At 30.4% G+C, this 21,716-nt stretch overlaps 4 protein-coding genes across 5 annotated transcripts; 1 reads left to right on the forward strand and 3 right to left on the reverse strand.

Annotated features, from left to right (window-relative positions):
- Positions 1–1,011: 1,011 nt before the first annotated feature.
- Positions 1,012–2,639, forward strand: LOC124913756 (U-box domain-containing protein 4-like). Its single transcript, XM_047454169.1, has 2 exons — positions 1,012–2,400; positions 2,487–2,639. The coding sequence occupies exons 1-2, from the start codon at positions 1,138–1,140 to the stop codon at positions 2,541–2,543; spliced, it is 1,320 nt and encodes a 439-aa protein (XP_047310125.1). The 5' UTR covers positions 1,012–1,137; the 3' UTR covers positions 2,544–2,639.
- Positions 2,640–2,817: 178 nt separating this feature from the next.
- On the reverse strand, positions 2,818–5,472 carry LOC124913754 (heterogeneous nuclear ribonucleoprotein 1-like). Of its 2 annotated transcripts, none has more exons than XM_047454167.1 (5): positions 5,223–5,472; positions 4,994–5,124; positions 4,597–4,827; positions 3,323–4,517; positions 2,818–3,230 (listed from the first exon to the last, which is right to left on the reverse strand). In XM_047454167.1, exons 3-5 carry the CDS (start codon positions 4,816–4,818, stop codon positions 3,217–3,219), a joined length of 1,431 nt encoding a protein of 476 aa, XP_047310123.1. In that variant the 5' UTR covers positions 4,819–4,827; positions 4,994–5,124; positions 5,223–5,472; the 3' UTR covers positions 2,818–3,216. The 2 variants fall into 2 exon arrangements, with proteins under 2 accessions (XP_047310123.1, XP_047310124.1); XM_047454168.1 differs by having other exon boundaries at positions 4,597–4,830.
- Positions 5,473–10,607: 5,135 nt separating this feature from the next.
- On the reverse strand, positions 10,608–13,344 carry LOC124914101 (scarecrow-like protein 13). The gene is made up of 2 exons (XM_047454580.1): positions 13,209–13,344; positions 10,608–12,601 (listed from the first exon to the last, which is right to left on the reverse strand). The coding sequence occupies exon 2, from the start codon at positions 12,473–12,475 to the stop codon at positions 10,868–10,870; it is 1,608 nt and encodes a 535-aa protein (XP_047310536.1). The 5' UTR covers positions 12,476–12,601; positions 13,209–13,344; the 3' UTR covers positions 10,608–10,867.
- A 4,919-nt stretch (positions 13,345–18,263) lies between these two features.
- LOC124915506 lies at positions 18,264–20,004 on the reverse strand. Its single transcript, XM_047456231.1, has 5 exons — positions 19,269–20,004; positions 18,969–19,187; positions 18,783–18,887; positions 18,599–18,706; positions 18,264–18,526 (listed from the first exon to the last, which is right to left on the reverse strand). The coding sequence occupies exons 1-5, from the start codon at positions 19,851–19,853 to the stop codon at positions 18,377–18,379; spliced, it is 1,167 nt and encodes a 388-aa protein (XP_047312187.1). The 5' UTR covers positions 19,854–20,004; the 3' UTR covers positions 18,264–18,376.
- Positions 20,005–21,716: the final 1,712 nt, after the last annotated feature.

The raw sequence follows: 21,716 nt of genomic DNA on the forward strand, positions 1-21,716 counted from the left end.
ATGAAATAACATATTATCTGATATATATATTTACATTAAAATTTATTTTCATTCAAAGTTGAATAAAACAGTGTTTTAGTATAAAATACAAAAATGATTAAATCTATCAAACTATGACAAAATTAAAAATACTTTAATAATGGCCACAAATTATCCAAGTCAATGTTTACTCTTTGACAAGTAGTTGTTAAGAAATAATTATATCAAAAATTATTTTAAAAAAATAAGTACATAAATGAATTCAAATTCAATTTATCGTAGTGTCAAGAGTTCGAAAAATATATTCTTTGATGGTAACACACTCACATACACGAGGTGAATTTCCATGAATGAATGAGTATAATGGGTCGTTATGTCAAAGGTGCATTGCGTATTGGAAAGTCATACAAACTTCTTTGTTCAATGCACGATAAACTCTATTTTGTTTGTTTGAATTATTTGATGTTCGTTTGATTTTAATTTATTGTTTTTTCTTCTTGTGGTTGCATGTTTTTATTTAAATTAGGACAAATATTTGTGTTTCCTTAATTTCAAAACTCCATATTTTCTTCTTTTTTGAGTTTTTTTTAATAAAATAATACTTAATTCGTTTTTTTTTAAAAAATAAAAAAATTCAAACCTCACCAAATAAAATGTGAAATAAAAACCAGCTTTTGCTAAATACATGTGAATGATCACTACATATAAATAATAAACACTTACATTATCATAAGTAAATGAAATCATTATAATCTTTATTTTTTACTAACTACATTATTTATTGAAACATTAAGTAATTTAATAGTGAAAGATTTATAATATTTTAATTTCAAACAAAACATAAATTAAAATCCAAGTTATATCATATATAAATATTTATTATTAATTAAATGCTATCTAAATAAATTAAAAATAAATAAATAATAATTAAGAAAAGTACAGTAAACATTGTACGACACACCGGAGAAATGTGGGTCCCGCCGGCAAGTATGGAGAGTGTCACCACCGTGTTTGAGACAAATGTCTAATTATAAATCCGCCATTAATATATCTCTTCTCTTCTTCAAGCTCCATTTCTGCCACCAAATCTCTCTCCTTTTCATCATCCCATGAATCTTTCCCCCCCACTTCACTGATAACAACAGTAACACTTCAGCCATGGTGTCTCTTGAGAATTCCCAATCCAGTTGCAGCACCCGCTTTCCCATCACCAGGACCTTCTATTCGCCTTCTGCCTCCTCCCCAGCGAAGATCCAGAGGTCCCTCGGCCGTTCTATGCGGACCGTCCGTTCCAATTTGTACCAGGATGGGCAATCCTGTTCCTTCTCCGAGAATCTCTCCGATTCTGTAGTAGATTTGCATCTGGGAGAACTCGCTGCTAAAACCCAGAAGAGTTCTTCAAAGTCGTTTTCCGAGGAGGAGGAGGAGAAGTTTCTCGAACTTTCTCATACCTTCAGCGACTTCTCGTCCTGCAGCAGTGATATTTCCGGCGAATTACAGAGGCTAGCAACCATCCCTTCGTCGGAAAAACTAACTGATCCAAACCCAAATATTGAAACTGAGCCACCCTTCTCGACTGAGATTATTGAGAGCATATTACCGGAGGATCTTAAGCCGACTGTTAAGATCTGCATCGACAGCCTTCAATCGCCGTCCACCGCCATAAAACGCTCCGCCGCCGCGAAATTGAGACTCCTCGCAAAATATCGAGCCGACAACCGCGCCCTTATAGGTGAATCCGGTGCCGTTCCAGCTTTGATTCCTCTTCTCCGATGTAACGATCCATGGACGCAAGAACACGCGGTGACAGCCCTGTTAAATCTGTCTCTCGATGAAGGAAACAAAACCCTTATCACGAATGGAGGAGCGATAAAATCGTTAATATACGTGTTAAAGACAGGAACAGAGACGTCAAAGCAGAACGCAGCCTGCGCTCTTTTAAATCTCTCATTAATTGACGAAAACAAGTTGTCAATCGGCGCATGTGGGGCTATTCCGCCACTGGTTTCGTTACTGAAAAACGGTTCATGTCGTGGGAAGAAGGACGCATTAACAGCTCTATATAAGCTCTGTTCGGTGAACAAGAATAAAGAGAGAGCAGTGGCGGCTGGAACGGTGAAACCACTGGTGGAGCTGGTGGCGGAAGTGGGTAATGGGATGGCGGAGAAGGCGATGGTTGTGTTAAGCAGTCTTGGGGCAATACAGGTAGGAATGGAATCAATAGTTGAAGAAGGCGGTATTGGTGTGCTGGTTGAAGCTATCGAAGAAGATGGGTCTTGGAAAGGGAAGGAATTTGCTGTGGTGACATTGTTGCAGCTTTGCAGAGATTCAGTGAGAAACAGAGGTCTGTTAGTTAGAGAAGGCGGAATACCTCCATTGGTTGCTCTGTCTCAGACTGGAACAGCCAGAGCCAAGCTAAAGGTGTGAACTTTTTTCTTAATCAAAATGTTTGTTATTTGAATTTGAATCATAAGTTTCTAAAAAAGAATCTATCTTTCTCAAAGCAGGCTGAAATGTTGCTAAAGTATTTGAGAGAACCAAGGGATGAAGAAGCTGGTCATTAGAAGATGAAGAAGAAGATGATACATTCCTATTAGAAGCAAATGTAAATTACTTATGAACTTCTTTTGAGAACAAACAAACAAACAGTTCATTTGTGAGCTTTATGGCTTGTTTTTCAAATTTTGGTTTGGATGGATAAGAATAGAATGTAAAAACATCTAGTTTATATGATGATGAAACAGATAAGAGTTATCAAAACCGAATCAAATCAATCTTGTACCATTGTTTGATACAATCCAAGACATAACAAGAAAGGAAAATACTAATAAAAGGAAGGACGATAATGCATCAGAGATGCATTCAAATTCAAAAGCATAACCCTGTGAGTGAATATTATCCCCGCAATCTGATTACATATAAATCATCTCAAGTAGTCTTCTCTGTCTGACTATTACTGAAAGAAACAAAACAAAAACGCAAACCTTAACTTAGCAGCGGGAATTCCTGTTCTTGGTAAACACAACTGACGAGTTCTTCATCTTCTTCTACTTCTTCTTCTATCCTTCAATTAGCTGTGGCGAAATACATGTAGTATATAGGAAGCAGCAACAGCTTCAAATCTTGCTAACGGTATTGTATGGTAAAAAACAAAAAACAAAAAGTCACATTCCCCATTTCAAAACATCTGACATTATTATTCAACACTGCTAAACAAACATCATCTTCTTCTTATTATTAGGTAACAATTCCTGCAACAACGAAAACAACAAAAACAATCAAACATGAGAGAACCAATTACAGTCCATAATTAAGAAAAGAAGTTGATCAAAATCTCACTTACCCCTGGTTGATCTATTGCTCACATTGTAATCTCCTATGTATCCAACAGAGCTATTAGATGCAACATTAGAACCCAAGTTTTCAGACCCATAACCAAAAGAACCACCACCAGATACGTCGAATTCCAGAGAAGGAGGCAACCTCCATGTCGAGTCCAAATACATCGAAGAACCGTCCCCTCCATATAAATTACCAAAACGACCTTGAACCCCATCACCACCACTTGGAAGCACATTGTTTCTTCTATAACCAATATCCATTCCAGACGAGCCAAGAAAACTATTATTCCCGCTATTATTATAGTTGGAAACAGCAGCATTAATCCCACCTTGGCCCGACATTGTAGAGGATCCTCCCCCACCACTACCAACACCACCCCATATTGTTCCAATATTTCCAAAACCCATATTCCCCATTCCAGACCCGATAAGTTCATCAACATTCTGACCACCATTAAGCCACATGCTCCGGTTTGGTGAACTTAAGGCGGCAGCAGCAGGAGGAGCAGCCCCATTCCCATTGTACCTAATACTGCTTGAGCTGCCACCATAGTATGAATTTGGTGGTCGTCCATAACCAAAGTTAGCATTACTGCCACCACTTAGGTTCCCATTCAACCCAAAAGGTGTATTATTCAACCCAGGTTCAAAATTCAGACTCATTCCATAACCAGTTGGGCTGAAAGGAGGATACCCATTTCGCCCAATCGTAATTGGACTCAATCTACCATCAATACGCAAGCCACCCTGTCCTTGAACATAATTGTTAAGTAAACTGCTGACTCTACTACCCATTCCATAGCTGCTATTATATCCACTGAGAGGGCTTCGGTTAGGCCCAGGCGAAAGCTCCTTAGGGACAGCCCGCTTGACCTCAACCATCTTTCCACCCAGTTCGTGAAAGATTTTCACCAAAACTTTGTCTACTGCTTCCTCAGAGTCGAAAGTGATGAATCCAAACCCGCGAGGCCTTTGTGTGTTGTGATCGTACATCACTACAACATCTGTAATAATTCCGAACTGATCAAAGTACCTCTTGAATTCGCTCTCTGTAACATTCGAAGCTAAGCCTCCAACAAATATCTTCTTAGTACGAACAGCAGGACCAGGACCGGGACTGCCATGAATGCTGCTGCTGCTACTGTTTCTTACTACAGTGGTTTGATCATCTCTAGGAACAGCCTTCTTTGCCTCAACCTGAGATCATGATGGAAAATGAATGAGAAGTTTGAATCAAAACTATGAAAATAAGAAGAATGAAAAACAAGCAACGCACCATTCTACCATCTATAATGTGTTTTTCCTTAAGAACTTTCTCTGCAACAGATGCATCAGCAAAAACAACAAAACCAAATCCCCGAGCACGACCAGTGTTTCGATCCTTCATTATCACAGCTTCAACCACCTCTCCGAAAGTCTGGAAATAGTCTTTCAGACGGCCGTCATTTGTGTCCCAGGAAATCCCACCAATAAACAGCTTACCTGGCTCCACTTCCATTCTGCCTAGCTACTTAAACAACAACAACAATCACATCAATAAAATCAATCATCGGCATCGAGACTCAATCAGATCTAATCGAATATAAGCAATTGCAAGTAAGTAGACGATAATACAGTTTATGGGTACCGTAGATTTCTCAATGTAGATTGGATTTGATGATAATCATACGTACCTTATCTGTGAATCCACTAGAAACTAAACAGTTTCTGGGTAAGTAGTAAAGTAACGGGTAGTTGTGGATTCAATCAGATAGCATCGGATCTTCGTTAGATCGATAGCCGATCAACTGTTAGTCAAGGTTTCCTATAAAAAAACAAGCAAAAATCAAACTGTGATTTGGAATTTACATAGCAGATCAAGGATTAAGTGTCTTTAAAGCTTAAAAGAAGACGGTGGTCTACCAAATTGAAGAAGACCCAGATTGAAGAAGTAGAGAATCTAAGATCTGAGAGGAGGAATATCAAGATCAAAGGGCGAAAGGCCCTCCTTTTTCCTCTCTCTCTCTCTATCTATCTATCTCTATTTCTCTCTCTATTTCTTTCTTTCTTTCTTCTTTCAATTTACCAAAGATATTCTCGAGAGAGTTTTTATTATCAAAGTGATGAGAGAGAAGGAGGAGGCAGCTGATGAAATGATGAAATTTACATCTCTCAATATGTTTGTAATATTTATAATGTGCGTTTCTCCATAGACAGAAAGAGAACCGCTTTCGCTAATTCTATATCTTGTAAGAAAAACCAAGACGATGGTGACCTCCCCTCTATATATGTCTGAAAATTAACATTCTTTTCTTCCGGTTTTTTTTAAATTAACAATTTCTTCTCATTTTCAAAACATTTTTTTTTATAAATTAAACATTAAATTGAAAATAAAGTGAGACAAAAAAAATCAATTAATAATGATTGAACCCATTATTTAAATTATTTAAACAATAGTTGTATTATTACAAAGAATTTATTCCGTGTTTATAGTTTTGACCTACATGAAGGTTTCTTCATATCTATTATTAGGTTTAGTTTTAGGGTTGAAGCTTCCATTTGAAAGGACATTTAGCTTAGGGCCTTGGCATTTACTGTTCTAATGGATTGTTTGTTAATCAATCTTTTTTTAACAAGCCCATTACAAAATAATCATCTTTTTTTTTTTTTTTTTTTAAATAAAACTTATAGATTCATGTAATATGCTTATGTGTATAAGTGTAACTCATGATAAATTAATTTAATATAGATTGATTCAATTATTTGATTTAATATCAATATTATACATTATCGACATCTTACATTCAATGAATCAATTTTTTTTTACTTTTAATACCTTAAATTCAACTAATCGATATGGGTTGATTGCTTTCGATTATTAAAAAAGAAATACTTTATAATAAGTCATTAACAAATTAGGAAATATGTTTTTAATTAGAGTGTGAAAGTAGAAAAGTGTTCTTGCTTCATGTAGAGGCAAGGCATGAACCATTCTTTACCTATCTAACTTGACCCTACATCTAATATATTTAAGTTTATTGAGAAATGTTTTAGATTTGTAAATTCATTTTATAATATTAAATGTAAAGTTGACATGTATATAGGAGTTAGAGTTGTTCAAATATGATTTTATAATTATATGATAAAAAATTATCCATTTTAAAACAACACTAAAGACATGAACATTTTAATAATTCACAAGTAAATGGTTTTATAATAAGCTAAATTGTATGTATTTTAAGATAAATGGGACTATCACTTATAATAATGAATGAAATGCTCTATTTTTTCAAAAATTAAATTGTGATTAAACAAATATGGATTCTCAAGTTATTCCTAAATGCTAACCAAACAAGGTATGAATTATGCTTAAATGGGTTGAAATGAGAAAATGTATATTGATGTTTTCATAAAGTTTGCAATAAATAAAGTATGTGCGATGGACAGAAGGATGTCATGTCATGTGTGTCCACTAATTTAAAAGCTATGAACATGTTAGAATCAATCAATAATAATATATAATAATGTGTTTTAATCTAATAAATGCTAATTTTCAAGAGTTCAAATACTATTTATTAATTATTTTTTATTTTGAAATAGTCTTGCTTTTTTTATATTGTAAACATTTTTTTAAATAAATAAATAAATAAAAAGCTATTACTATATTATAAAAATATGTCAAAAATATAAACTTAATAACACAAATAAGAGAAACAAACAAATTGGATTTTATGAAATTTGAATGAAATTGTATATTTGTACTATATGCACATGGAAGATGTAATGGAATTTATGCTAATTTCTAGAATCACCCATCAAAGAAATCCTTAAGCACTCAATAATAATAATATATAATATTTAAAATATTTCATTTATTTTAAAAATAATAAAAATAATTTAAAAAATAATATTTATAAATATATAAAAAATATATTTTTATACCAAAGTCAACTTTTCCTTAATCATTCATTCTTTCATCAACCTTTTAATAATTATTTCATATATTTATATAAAATAAAAAAATATTTTTCTATTAAACTGAACCAATCACTTCTCACCATCCATATATACAAATTTAATTAAGCTTTTCTATGTTTCTATTTCATATTTAAAAGAACATTATGCATCATCAACTCCTTTGATTTATTTTTGGAAAAAAGCTCATTTAGACGTATGTACTTGTACAAATAGCTCACTTAGACGTATGTACTAATAAAAGGTCATTTAAACATATGTACTATCAAAAATTGGGTCATTTAGCCTCTTTTTAGTAACTATGGTTAACTTTTATTTTTAAATTTATATATTTATTAATTAAATATTAATATATTTTCTCTCTTTCCTTTTCATTAATTAAACTAGATAATTTATTTTATTCTTAAATTTTTTATTATTTTAAGGAAAAAAGCTCACTTAGACGTATGTACTTGTACAACTAGCTCACTTAGACGTATGTACTAATAAAAGTTCATTTAAACGTACGTACTATCAAAAATTGGCTCATTTAGCCTCTTTTAGTAACCATGTAACCATGGTTAACTTTTATTTTTAAATTTAAATATTTATTAATTAAATATTAATATATTTTCTCTCTTTCTCTTTTCATTTATTATTTCATTTATTACTAATAAATGAATCCTCTATTTTTATTTTTATTTCTAATTTTTTATTATTTCTATATGAGTATTTATGATTGATTATTTTAATTTTATTTTATATATATGAGCATTCATCATTAATTATTTGAACTCTATATTTCTTCTTCTTTTTTATATTCACATTAATTATTAATTATTTTAAAATTGTTTGATCCCAATAATTGAATATAACAATGAAAATTCTTTCAACAATAAAAATCCTTCAACACAAAAATAAATTAATTAATAATTAAGAATTGAATAATAATAAAAACTCATTCATCAAACACCAAAAGAGTAATAATCAAATATTAGACAAAACAATTCCTTTACTACTAATATAATAATATAAGTCGTGAATAAAAATTAAATAAAAAATTATTAATTTCATTTTTATTTATATTAAACTAAATAAGAAAAAAACCCTTTTTCATTTTTATTGTATTAAATTAAATAAGAAAAAACACTTCAAAAAAAATTTACAGAAAAACATAAAATTCATAAATAAGTTGTTAAATTGTTTTAAAAAAATAAGAATTTAAGAAATATAAGAAATAAAAACTAATAAAACAAAAGATGAAATATAAAAAAGAAATTAATATTAAAATAATAAAAAAATTAAGAATAAAATAAATTACTTAGTTTAATTAATGAAAAAGGAGGAGAGAGAAAATATATTAATATTTAATTAATAAATATATAAATTTAAAAATAAAAGTTAACTATGGTTATTAAAAGAGGCTAAATGAGCCAATTTTTGATAGTACATATGTTTAAATGACCTTTTATTAGTACATACGTCTAATTGAGCTAATTGTACAAGTACATACGTCTAATTGAGCTTTTTCCTTATTTTAATATTAACTTCTCTTTTATATTTCATCTTTTTCTTTATTAGTTTTTATTTCTCATATTTCTTAAATTTTCATTTTATAAAAAAAATTAACAACTTATTTATAAATTTTCTGTTTTCCTATAATATTTTTTTTGAAGGATTTTTTCTTATTTAATTTAATATAATAAAAATAAAAAGGGTTTTTTCTTATTTATTTTAATATAAATAAAAATGAAATTAATAATTTTTTATTTAATTTTTATTCACACTTATATTAGTAGTAAATGAATTGTTTTGTCTAATATTTGATTATTACTCTTTTGGTGTTTGATGAATGAGTTTTTATTATTATTCAATTTTTAATTATTAATTAATTTATTTTTGTGTTGAAGGATTTTTATTGTTGAAAGAATTTTTATTGTTATATTCATTTATTGGGATAAACAAATTTAAAATAATTAATAATTAATATAAATATAAAAAAATATATAAAAAAGAAGAAGAAATATAGAGTTAAAATAATTAATAATGAATGCTCATATATATATATATAATAAAATTAAAATAATCAATCATAAATACTTATTTAAAAATAATAAAAAATGTATAAAAAATAAAAAAAAAATATAAATGGTTCATTTATTAGTAATAAATGAAATAATAAATGAAAAGGTAAGAGAGAGAAAATATATTAATATTTAATTAATAAATATATAAATTTAAAAATAAAAGTTAACCATGGTTACTAAAAGAGGTTAAATGAACCAATTTTTGATAGTACGTACGTTTAAATGACTTTTTATTAGTACATACGTTTGATTGAGCTAGTTGTACAAGTACATACGTCTAAGTGAGCTTTTTTCCTTTATTTTTTATACACATTATGCATCATCAACTCCTTTAATTTATCAATAAAAATATTAAAATGATCTTAAAAATGATAAAAAAATATTTTAATAATTATCTGTAAACAAATCTCAAATAAATTACTTTCTTATGAAACAAACTTTTTTCTTAAATAAATCTTTCAAAATAAAATAAAAAATCGATCAAATAGTTATACATTCACCTACAATCTTCAATACATTTTAGTGGAATCAAAATTGGGATCATACATATTTTCTAAACATTAATTTGGCATGAATTTAAAATTAGCATTTCATCTACAAGAATACACCAATGAATATTATAAAATTAATGATTTAATGTGAATTCACGATTAATTTTCTACCTCAATAAATAAATATATATTAATAATTATTTTTAAACAAATCTCAAATAACTCTTGTTTTTTTTTATCAAAAAAACATTTTTCTTAGATAAACCCCAAATAAATCTTTTAAAATCTAAAGAATTCCCGAGAAATAGGAATCAAATTGAGCACGAACAACTTTTTAAACATTGATTTGGCATGAATTTGAAATTAACATTTCATCCAAAAGAATACACCAACCAATACTATAAAGGTTGATGATTAACTTTTACCTTACAAAAATGCATCCTTTAGTTAATTATCTTCATTTTGAAATATCAAATATGATTAGCATGGATAGGATGATAGTAGGAGAATCATACCATTCTTTTTGTTTCCATGTAGCCACAACATAAACAAACACCCAATTACTAAAACACTTGATCAAATCAATTAAGAACACACGTAATAATATCATCAAATCAAATCCTCACATAGACCAGATTTGTTATGTCCAAACCTAAAATCAATCCACCTCTTTTTCCATATTACATATAGCTTGCAAATTGAATCGTGAAAATTCTCCCTAGTAAATTGAAAGTCCCTTATCTTTGTCATAAGAGATTAGAATATATTGATGCAAATTAACACAAAAGGAAGTTGGGTTAATGGAATGATTCCACTAACATCAAAACTAAGGTAACTATAGATTCCTAGCTCACAAACTGATCATATTATTACTAAGATGGACTTCAATATCTCTTGGTAAGATCTACAGTTTCTGTCCTGGACATAAATCATCTCTTCTAAGCCATCACCTCTATCCTCTATATTATTATTATTATTATCTATCAACAACTTCATCTTTAACTTTTTTATACATAGAAGTTTACCTTTCTTTCTGTTACCTCCATGCTGACAAAGTTGCCATGGCTCTGTTCTTCCATCCAAGGTATAAAGCTCCATTCATCTCTGCAATTTTATAATTCGGACTGAATTCTCTCAGCATGTCTTTCACCGCCATGCTCACATACGGGCTCAATCCACACTGTTGAAAACCGGCCATCATAATCCTCGCCCTCCATTTCCCAAACAGTTCGTGCCTTTCCACCCTCTCCTCTCCCTCGCACGCTATGATGTTCACGATATCACGAGCCACACAATGCTCCTCCGCGCTTATCCTCTTCTTCTCATCCTTTGTGCAACCCGCTTCTATCGATTCAAACATGGCCGTGTAATATTCCAAAGTCTCCAACACCCTTGGCATGAAAGAAGAAGTATTCGTATTCGATTCTTGTTCGACTAATGTCACCACTTTCGGAGAGAGGCTCTTCACCAGCCTTATCAATCTATCTCTATGGTTTGAAGTAGTTACGCTCTCGTCAGGCATGTGGTGAAGCATGAAAGGAAAATTCACAGCCACGGCTTCTCCCTCTCGGATTCCTAGGTTTTCGAGTTTCACCTCACATCCTGACATGGCAGCACCGTGGAATTCAAATGGGACTCTGCATGACCTGGCGACTTCTTTAAGCCTCTTTCCGACTATATCCATTCCTCCTCCGCGTGCGTGAAATGAATCGGAATCATCAACGCCAGTTACACGTATGAAAGGTGGCCCGCCTGGCCGGTTTGCGATCGATTGGATGAAGGCTATCCATTGGCTTCCTTGGGCGATGCAGAAATCGATTATGTGAATCCGATTCTCGGTTTGCATGGCTTCCCCAATGATGATATTGGCGGAAGTGTAGGCGAATTTGTAGTAAGGGCAGATATGGTATAGGACAGACATGTAGGACATGAGTTCAGACCCTGTTGGCTCGTTGCATTTCAACTTCTTGTAGATTATATTTCCAGAAGATAACAGCCTTGCTCTAAGGCCTTCCAAAACATAAGCAGCCAACCGCTGGAAAGGATCTCCTGAAACAGAAACCATGTTTTCTAGCGTCTCCATTAATCTTACTGCTTTCTGATATTCCTCATTCGATATTGCCAAGGCGCAGTCAATAAGAACGTGTTTCAAGTCTAGGGCCTCTAGACTATGGGTGGTTTCCATCAACTGACATGAGCTTGAGGTCTGACAACTGGTGCTGTCATTTTCTGAATCCATCAGTTTCTTCTCCAAATCTTTCAGTATGTTCCACATGTTATCATCCACAATTGAAATATTTGAAGAGCCGCTTACTGGGGAACTGTCGTTATTATCCCAAGAATGATTGGGCTCGGAAACACAAGATTGAGAAACTTCCTGCGAAAAGGGGCTCCGACTAGATGAGATGCTGGCTCCAGCAGGAGAATCGTACATCAAGTAACCAACTGCTGGAGATGACTCAAGGGTGAAGTACGAATCATCACATGTCTGGACAGAAATTTGGGTTGTTTGGGGGGTTTCAACCGGGGTGATATTATTGTTGTTGTTCAGGATTTGGAAATCAGAGTAACAGTACTGATCCATTTGCTGGTGATAGTAACTGTGGATGTTGCCCTTACTTTGGGGCTGCTTAGACGTCCTCATCTCTCCGTCCAACAACTTATGTGGACAATAAATCACTGTACTATAATAAGACCAAAGGGTCCCCTACCAAGGAAGAATTGCAGCAAGTAAACCAAATCATAAAAACTTCAAATTCACCTCCCAATCCTGTACATGAAAATGGTCAAGGATAGATGAGATGACAGTACTTTCATTGATTAATGATAGTAGGTTTCTAGTGCATATTTTCAAGTGTGCAACTCTAAAATCATCAGTAAATTAACCAAAAGTCTCACTATCTGTCTTCCTGATGGAATCAGAAAAGATATCCAATGAATTGTTTTCTGACCAAAACCTAAAACCTAGACCTAGATCATATTTTCTTCATCATATGTATTCGTAAGTAGCAAAAGAGAGAAGACAACGAACATCAGACAGCAAAGAACATCAAAATTTCATTAATAAATAACTAATCTCATTCATTATTTAACAACGACGGACAGATTTACGCTAAGAGAGTACAGAACAAGAACAGGCTTCAGAAGAGAATCAATCAATCAATTGAGATGAGCAAATACGTAGAAATCACTGTAGATTTCAAACATCAACGAAATTGAAATCAATCAATCAATCAGTCAATCAATCGGAAAGACATGAAAAGGAAGAGTTCGCATAACAATCAGTAACCGATCAGATACGCCAATTAACATTCAACAAAAGTAAAACATACAATTAGAACTAAAATCTCTCCCGCCACAAACAAGTGATGTAATACCTGAGCTTTGATGATTATCGCTGTTATCGGCGGCTATGGCGTTACGCTTCTCTCTCTTCTATCCTTTTGTCCTTCAATGATGATGAATCAGATTAGACTATTGCCTACCGAACTGTATTTATCGGCGAATGAAGCATCTAGGGAGCTCTTATATGGCCTCCTTTCAGTTACTCCACAGATTACCCCTATTCTTCCATGTAAATTACGAAATTTGCCCCTACAACCATCTATTAATGTCCAACCATGAAATATTAACTCTCAGCATTTAATTATCGACCCTATTATTATTGTATTTATGTGCCACTATAAGTACAATATGGACGGTGAAATATATATATATAAATATATAATATTGCTGTTTGTAAAAATTACAAAAATGAGAAAAAATCTTTAATTGTTATAACTGTTATAATGACTAAGATATTATATATTATTTCATGATAAAAAAATTTGGTTACTTTGATTTATTACTACAAAAGAATAACTTTTGTTTAAGATAATTTTATTGTCATATAATGAAATAAGAAATAATATTTTATTGATATTAAATAGTGTTATAGCTTCATAATTTGTTTTTAAGTTAGAGTTATCAAAATTATTACTAATCATATGTATGTTAGTTAAGCTATAATTCTGAGTATAGTAATGGTGGTTAATTATCATGTTAAGAACTAGTTTGATGTTGCTATTTTACTATTTTATAAAAAAAGAAAATATCACATTTTATTTTTGGTTTTCTGATTTATTAAATATTTTTTTATATTAAGTTATAACATATTTTTTCATTAAAATTTTTTTTTTTCCAATAAAACTTAATAAATTTCTTAAATAACCTAACTTCAAACTAGCTCTAAGAGGTTGTTTGGTTGTGGGTTTTTTAAAAAAATCAAGAGAGAGAAAAATTAAATAATGGGTGATAATTTTGAGACGATAATGATTATTTTTGATAAAAAAACTTAAAGGGTAATGATATATATAAATAAAATATAAAATAATAATTTAAAATGGATAATATTTTAGTATTTTGGTTAATGATTTGAGTGATGTGATAGATAAAAGGGGAGTGAAGTGATATTTAATTTTGAATTGATTTTTTTAATAATCCATAACAAACAAGGCCTAAGTGAATTCATTGATATTTTATTTTTTATTTATTTTTGATAACTTTATTCTAGAAGGAAGTCTCCAATTATTTGATTTTATAAGTCAAACTATTCAATATTTAATAATACAATCTTATAGTACTCATTTATATCATAGAAACTTGAATGTTGAATTTTTTCTTTTAGTACTAAAAAAATTGAATGTTGATGTCTTTCAATTAAAATTATTATTATAAATAATGTTATGTTGTAAATTAATAATATAATTAATTACGCAATTAATAGAGAATGAGTTAATTATAGCATCCCAAAACAAGGGGCCAATAGGTCAATGGGTCCACGCGGTTTAGGAGAGGGAAAATGTGAAGATGGCAAATAAGTAAATAAGCAGCAAATTAAAGGCATATACGTATGTACAAGAAGGCGTCAAATCAGTAATATTTCCTTCCTCATTCCACGAACCATCTGGGAAATGTGGATATGGCCTTTCCAGATTACATTTATTTATTTTATATTCTACTTTTATTTATTCTCTAGTATCTTGTTTGATGTTAAATTATTTTAAAAAATTATTGAATTAAAAATAAATAAATATATATATATACATCCGATAAAAAATTAAATTATTTAAACTTTTAGTTTTTTAAAATTATGATGTCTTTTTATATTTTATAAAATTAAAATTAATACTATTTTATTTGATGATAAATTGTTATTATAAATAAAAAAAATGTAAAAAAAAAAAACATCAAACCATGCCTTACGGATCTTTGAATCGCTTCCACCGCTTGTGACTTTGTTAATATATTTTTTTTATTCTATAAACTTGATCTAGATAATGATTTTTTTTTTGGCCGATAGCCTTTCACGAAATGAAAATAAATTAAAATTCTATAAAAAAAAAGACAAAGGCATCACTAAAACATTAAAATTGTAATAATAATGTACTTGTTTTTAAATAAACTTATTTTAAATTAAGCAATAGGTTCTCACTCACGTGCTAAAGGTTGTTAAGTTCGAATATCAAAATTCAAAATCACTAGTGGACTGGACTCTTTGCTTTTGACTACTGCCATAATTAAACCCAATATATTTAAATTGTAATTAGTTTTTTTTTTGTAGTATTAGTTCAAAAGATAATAATTAAATTTTTTATTAGTACAAACTAACTATGGTTGACATGTATAGTTGCAATATAAAATACTAAACCTAACCAACGTATTAACCATTTTAAAAGACCAAATGCTTACTTCCAATTTCTTAATCTTCTTTTTATGATGCCACATAAAATAATTAGTTTTAGTCTTGCCTAAACTACCTACCAATATATCCAAATTTTGATGTTGATTTTGAAAGAAAAATATATACAACTAATAAGATGACAATTTAAATTAGTTATAGTATCTAGTTAAAAAAATAAATAATATATTATTATTATTTTTTAGTTTTATTTTTCTTATAATTAAAATGTATTCTCTAAACAAAAACTTAGGTGACGTGATAAATAGATACAATATAAAAAAATAGATTAATTTGGGTAGGTTTTCAAGAAACAATTATGTGACCTCACTAAATTGGCAATGCAAATATTGAAATATGTTCTACAGTTATGTGAATTTTATTGTAAGATTTGAGAATAATTGAGTTACTTTATTCCCATATTTGATAATGTTTCTATTTTGAATTGTGATTTGATGTTTTGTTAATAATAATTGTGTTTTTTATTCTTCTTATTTTTATTTTGATTGGTGTGTTTTAATTTTGTACGTATAGGAATAACTTATTATTAAAAATAAAATTAGTTGCAACCCAAAAGAATAAAAAGAAAAATTAAAATGTGTTGAGATTTTGTTAATTACACAAGAGATGAAAGATGTCTTAACTTAGAAAAAAATCCAAACATATAAGATGGACAGCATTAGAGGTAGGACTAGTAAAATTGAATGAGCAAAAAGGAAAATGGTGAAAGTTTGAATAAAGATTGATTGAGATATTGATTTGATTTCTCCTTAAAAAACGCTCATGAGGAATATGATTTTGCGAGTCGTGTTAATGATACGAAAAAATTTATGTATTATATGATTTTGATCAATTTGAATAAACTCTACCAATTGGAATGAATAATTTAGTTAGATGCAAAAGAATGTGTGGGTATGTGTGAAGAGAATCTTACTAGATTGGGATTCCAATTATTGAAGGCATCTACACTACACTTCATTTATCCCATTCTTTAAGGAATTGTTTTCTTTTGAACTACACTACTTGTTTTTTCATTCTTAAATTTTGTAAATATATATAAATATAAGAAAAAAATATTATACTCAAAATTAAATTTAGATATTTTTAATTAAATGAAAACATCATTATCAAAGACAATGTTGTATATTTTGGTTTCTTAAAGTCATTGATCTTGATCTACTCACTTCTTTTATTTCACTTGCATTTGTAACTAAGGGTATTAGAGCATCTCCAGCGCATGACCTGTGCCCGCATGGGACAGCGTGGAAAAGGGCAGGTCATTGGTTTTTTTCATTTTTTGCATTGGAGATAGAAGCAAAAAGAGGGCAGTGCCCTCTATGCCGGTCATGCCCTCCTCTGACTTTTTCATCATTATATAATATAATATATTATATAATATAGGAATATTAGTTATATATTTAATTATAATATTTTTTTCATACTATTTTTAAGTAACAATATAATAACATTAAATAAATATATATTCTAAAGTTTTACTATAAGATAGGAATATTAATTATATATTAAATTATAATAATATTAATTATATATTTAATTATAAAAATATTATAATATTTTATTATACTATAGAAATATTAATTATATATTCTTAAATTTTCCTATATATGTTATATATTCTCAAATTTATTCGTTTTTAATATTATAATATATTTTAAATTATAAAAATATTTTATATTTTCTATTAATTATATTAATATGTTTTAAGGGTGAAATTTTAAATTCTCCTATAATATATATAATACAGGAATATTATTTAATTAATAAATATATTTTTAAATAAATTAATATATTTTTTATTAATTATATTAACACGTGATTTTAAAATCTCAAATTTTCCTATAATATAGTTATAATATAGGAATATTAGTTATAATATTCCTATATTATAAATTAGTTATTTATTTAAAATATTATAAATAAAATTTATTATTTAGATAAGAGGGCGGGCGGAAGCATTGGAGTGTTTTGGACAACTATAATGTGTGCCCCTTTTTGCTGACGTGGAATATTGATTTCACAAAATAAGAGGGCAGAAGTCTTGTGGGCTGCTGATGCTCTTAACTTTTTTGTTTTGTTCAGGTTACAATAACTATATATGAAATAATTGTAACTAATTAGGTTTGACCTTTCTAAATTATAATCATGTGAGCCAGACAAAGAAGGGCTTGTTTTCTTTTCATTTTAAAAACAGACTTGAACTACCTAGGGCTATTTGATAAAAATACTACTAATATTATATCATTAGCTATATTTTAGATTTGACTAAAACATCCAAACTAATTTTTGTAACCGAGTTAATTCTAGCTAACATGACTCCCGATAGTCATAAGTCATAACCCTTTTATATAAGAGAATTCTTAATGAAAACACCAGAACTTAACCTTGACATCAATCAAATCCTAAAACTGTTGTCAAACATATTAATACACGTCTCAATTCAAATCCTAAATCATCAAAGGAGAAATTTAAAAATTATAATTCAAAAGGATCTCTTTGAATTATTGAAAGCAACTATGATTTGGGTGTGACTCATTGAAAGCAACTAATTATAATTCTAAAGATGGTTTGACAAATATTGAGGAAGAATTATTAATCTTGAAACTCATCAAAGGAATTGGATTCTCAAATCTCTAAATAGCCTAGTTCATGGATGAGATCTAATTGCAAATGAGAATTCAACTATAAAAAAAAGAAAGATCACTATCCAGATTGATTGAAGTTCTTCTCATGTCTCAAGTAATACAGGAATAGTGAGTATTCAAATAACTTCAGTTCCCCACCAAATAAAAAAGAGTATTGAAATACTTATTCATTGTTGGTATTCCATCTTATTGATTCCATCCTTCCTTCAGATCTGTAAGCATTTCCAGAACAGAGGCAGGAATCTGAATTTCTTGATGTTTTGTTATACAGGTGCTCATTTGAAAAGTGATCAATACCAGTCCCCTGGAATTCCTACAAAATTCAATTTGGTTGGTTAATTATCTGTTAAATAATCAGAAAACAGATGTTAAGAAGGCAGCAGACCTTAGATTTTTTCTTGATTGAATAAGGTGTTAAACATGGATTGAAATCCTTAAGCAGCAACAAATCATCTGGAGTTCCAGGTGTGAATCGTTCTTCCGAACTAAAATCCTATGATTAATTAAACAAATCATATGAGAAATGTAACACAAACAGCTCAGATAGATATAAATCTTGCAAAATTTACCAGAGAATTCAGGGTTTCTCTTTCATTTCTGGGTGTCTCAGGAGATCCATAATAAGTCCCACTATAGTAACCTCCCCTTGAAGAAGAATATTGATCTGCTTTCACCTATTCAAAAAAACTCAATCTTTTAAATTCAGCATTCCTGTTTTGGATCTAATTAATTTATCATCAAAGATAAGATCATACCTCTTGAAGATCTTCAGCTAGGCAGTTAATTTGGCCTGTAAGATCAGTGACCTGCCTCTGTAGAGAAGGGATTAGCTGTTTTGCTTGTTTAAGTTCAAGATCTTGTTTCTCTAAAAGATCTTGAAGCTGTGAATTCATCAAATCTGGAAATAGTATGGTGCTTTTCAATGCCTTTATTTCCTCCCTTTGTTTTATGCACAAATCTTTCAGCTTTTCAACCTGAAAACAATCAATTTAGATGAAAACTCAAGCAATTTGATTGCATTTCAATTCATTATTAGGTTTTGATGAATTAATTACCTCTCTGTTTCTTTCTTCAATAATCAATTTGAGTTCAATGGCTTCAGTCTCCAGATCTCTATTCTGACTTAGAAGCTCTCTTTCACTCCTCAACACCATCGCCAAGGTTCTAGTATTCGATTTCACATCCGTCAATGCCTTGGTCTCATTTTTCCCTGTAGATCCTGACCCTTTACTAAAAATCTTCCTATGAAAAGTCGATAAATTAGATCCCTTTCGCGCTGACTTCTTCAAATCCTCTGCAATCAAATCCACCGGAATCAGCAGCGTCTCCGCCGCCGCAGCCTTGGGCTTCGATTTCTTCTCCATAAAATTCTTTACCATCGTGGTAAATTTGGGTTCATTCTTCCCCTTTGTAGCTAGTTGGGTAGAGTTCGCCTTAACGATGGCTCGAGCGGAGGACGAGTTTTGCAGTGCGGGAGATTGATTCCCGCGAGACTTGGCGCCGGCGCCGGCTATGATGTGCTTGAAAGAAGAGCCTGTGGATTTGAGGTCAGTGGAGGACGATGGATCCGAGTTATGAGACTGAGTTGAAGATCGAGACTCGAATGAGCTGTAGCGAGTGGATCCTTTGATAGAAGCCATATCGTCTCTATTCCTGCTTCCTCTCTTTGAAGATTGAGGATTCAAATGAACAGATTTCAACCTGAAATGGATGAAGAATCGCAGATAGATAGAGAGAGAGAGAGAACGCCTCTAATTTAGGGATTATGAATTTGACAGGTTTTGGCGCTGTCTGAATTCAAATTTTTTGAGTGAAGCGCTGCCACGATAGTAGAATAAGGAAATTTAATACAAGTGTTGAATTTTATTTAAAATTAAACTAACGGTACAATTTTAATTCATATAATCTAAAACAAGATTATATGAATTAAATTTGAATTTAGTCAAAACAATCAAGATAAATATTAAATATTATAGATAATTAATTTTAATTTTATTTATTTTAAAAAATTGTTTAAGTTAAGGCCCGCTTAAGAGTCAACACTTGAAGTCAAACAATATAAAGCCCACAAGAGAATCTCTTTTTACTTTCTGTTGTAAACCGGCATTAAGGCCCACTATTAAAAAGCCCACTAACTTTTCTTCACTGCCTCCAACTTTAGCTTTCTTTTTCTGATCATTGGTGAAAGGTTGAATTTTACTAATAGCATGATAAAAATTGAGAAGAAATAACATGATACAGAAATGAATGACTCAATAATGCATTCAAATACTTAATTCGATGTAAATAAACATATTTACGGAATGACTTTTAATTCTACTACTGCTATACTACTCGAGGATGGTAGCTAGAGATGGTGACCATCTCTTACTAATTCTTCTTCGTCTTCTTCTTGTTCTTATAGGCCGAAGACATTGAAATGAAATTGGGCAAATCTGAAGATCCGAATTCCTACTGGTAGACAGTAACAATTGATCAAGCTGCTTCTTTGTAAGCAAGATCTTCACTTTCCTGCTTCCTTTGCTTTCAGCCATTTTTAGAAGGTTTCTGTGTAAATCTTCTTCTTCTTCTTTGACAGAAACTGTTGTTGTTGTTTGTGGTGGTGATGAGGGTTCTTGTTCTTTTGTGTTTGATGTTTTCTTTAGAGAGAAAGTAGATGCATGAATGTTAATGCAGTTTCCCATGGTTGTTAAATTAACTGTTTTGTGTTTGAATTGATTACAAGTTCATGTTGTTGTTTATATATGAGAAAGAAGATGATGAAAATTAGTTGCATGAACGTGCGGAGCATATTTAGAAGGTCAAAGTGTAGCAATATTTTAATTTCCCAATCACCAAACATATATAGTTTTCTGACATTATTATTTTAGTATTCAGGGAGGGGATATATTAAAAAAGATAATTGTTTTGACTTTAAAACCTCATATCTCTGTCTTGTCTGTATGTATGTGCCTTGAGTTCTCATTTGTTGACCCACCACCGCCAAAGAATAATAAGAAGAAGAAGAATGATGTATTTAATTTATGATTTGACTCAAACCCTTTCTCTAAAGTCGGTTGATTTTGACGCCTAAACTATAGTTGACTCTCTAATAACAAATTAAATTAGTCTGAAAACTATACTTATCATATATAATAATAGAATAAGAGAGTTACAAAGTTTGTTACATTCAGTAGGAAATCAGGGTGTTAACCCTAGTTATGTCTTAAAATAATAATAATAAATTAATGTAAAGATATAAAAAAGTAAAACGATAATGAGATCCCATTCGTCTATACGATCTCTTGCGTCATAAAATGGGTACCCTGTTCAGCATCCGTTTTAGACGTATCATTCGGGGTGTCTCGTGATCTTCTCTGAAATTTTCGTTGTTGTTGTGATTTTCTCTCTTTTAATTTTTTTGTTGCGATTTTCGTTCTTTTGATTTTCTTTTGTGAGTTTCTCATTCTTTTGATATTCTTTCGTGAATTTTTTTTAATCTTAATTCGAATGTTTTTGATGTT

This window comes from Impatiens glandulifera, chromosome 9, assembly GCF_907164915.1.
Source record: "Impatiens glandulifera chromosome 9, dImpGla2.1, whole genome shotgun sequence".
Lineage (NCBI taxonomy): Eukaryota > Viridiplantae > Streptophyta > Magnoliopsida > Ericales > Balsaminaceae > Impatiens > Impatiens glandulifera.

Excerpts from the sequence above, each read along its gene's own strand:
- LOC124914101 (XM_047454580.1), bottom strand. The coding sequence starts at position 12,475 with ATGAGGACGTCTAAGCAGCCCCAAAGTAAGGGCAACATCCACAGTTAC.
- LOC124915506 (XM_047456231.1), bottom strand. The coding sequence starts at position 19,853 with ATGGCTTCTATCAAAGGATCCACTCGCTACAGCTCATTCGAGTCTCGA. Across the intron at positions 18,707-18,782 it reads GAGAAACCCTGAATTCTCTG|GATTTTAGTTCGGAAGAACG; the intron begins GTAAATTTTGCA and ends AATTAATCATAG. Across the intron at positions 18,527-18,598 it reads CAATCAAGAAAAAATCTAAG|GAATTCCAGGGGACTGGTAT; the intron begins GTCTGCTGCCTT and ends TGAATTTTGTAG.
- LOC124913754 (XM_047454167.1), bottom strand. The coding sequence starts at position 4,818 with ATGGAAGTGGAGCCAGGTAAGCTGTTTATTGGTGGGATTTCCTGGGAC. Across the intron at positions 4,518-4,596 it reads ACATTATAGATGGTAGAATG|GTTGAGGCAAAGAAGGCTGT; the intron begins GTGCGTTGCTTG and ends TCATGATCTCAG.
- LOC124913756 (XM_047454169.1), top strand. The coding sequence starts at position 1,138 with ATGGTGTCTCTTGAGAATTCCCAATCCAGTTGCAGCACCCGCTTTCCC. Across the intron at positions 2,401-2,486 it reads CAGCCAGAGCCAAGCTAAAG|GCTGAAATGTTGCTAAAGTA; the intron begins GTGTGAACTTTT and ends TTCTCAAAGCAG.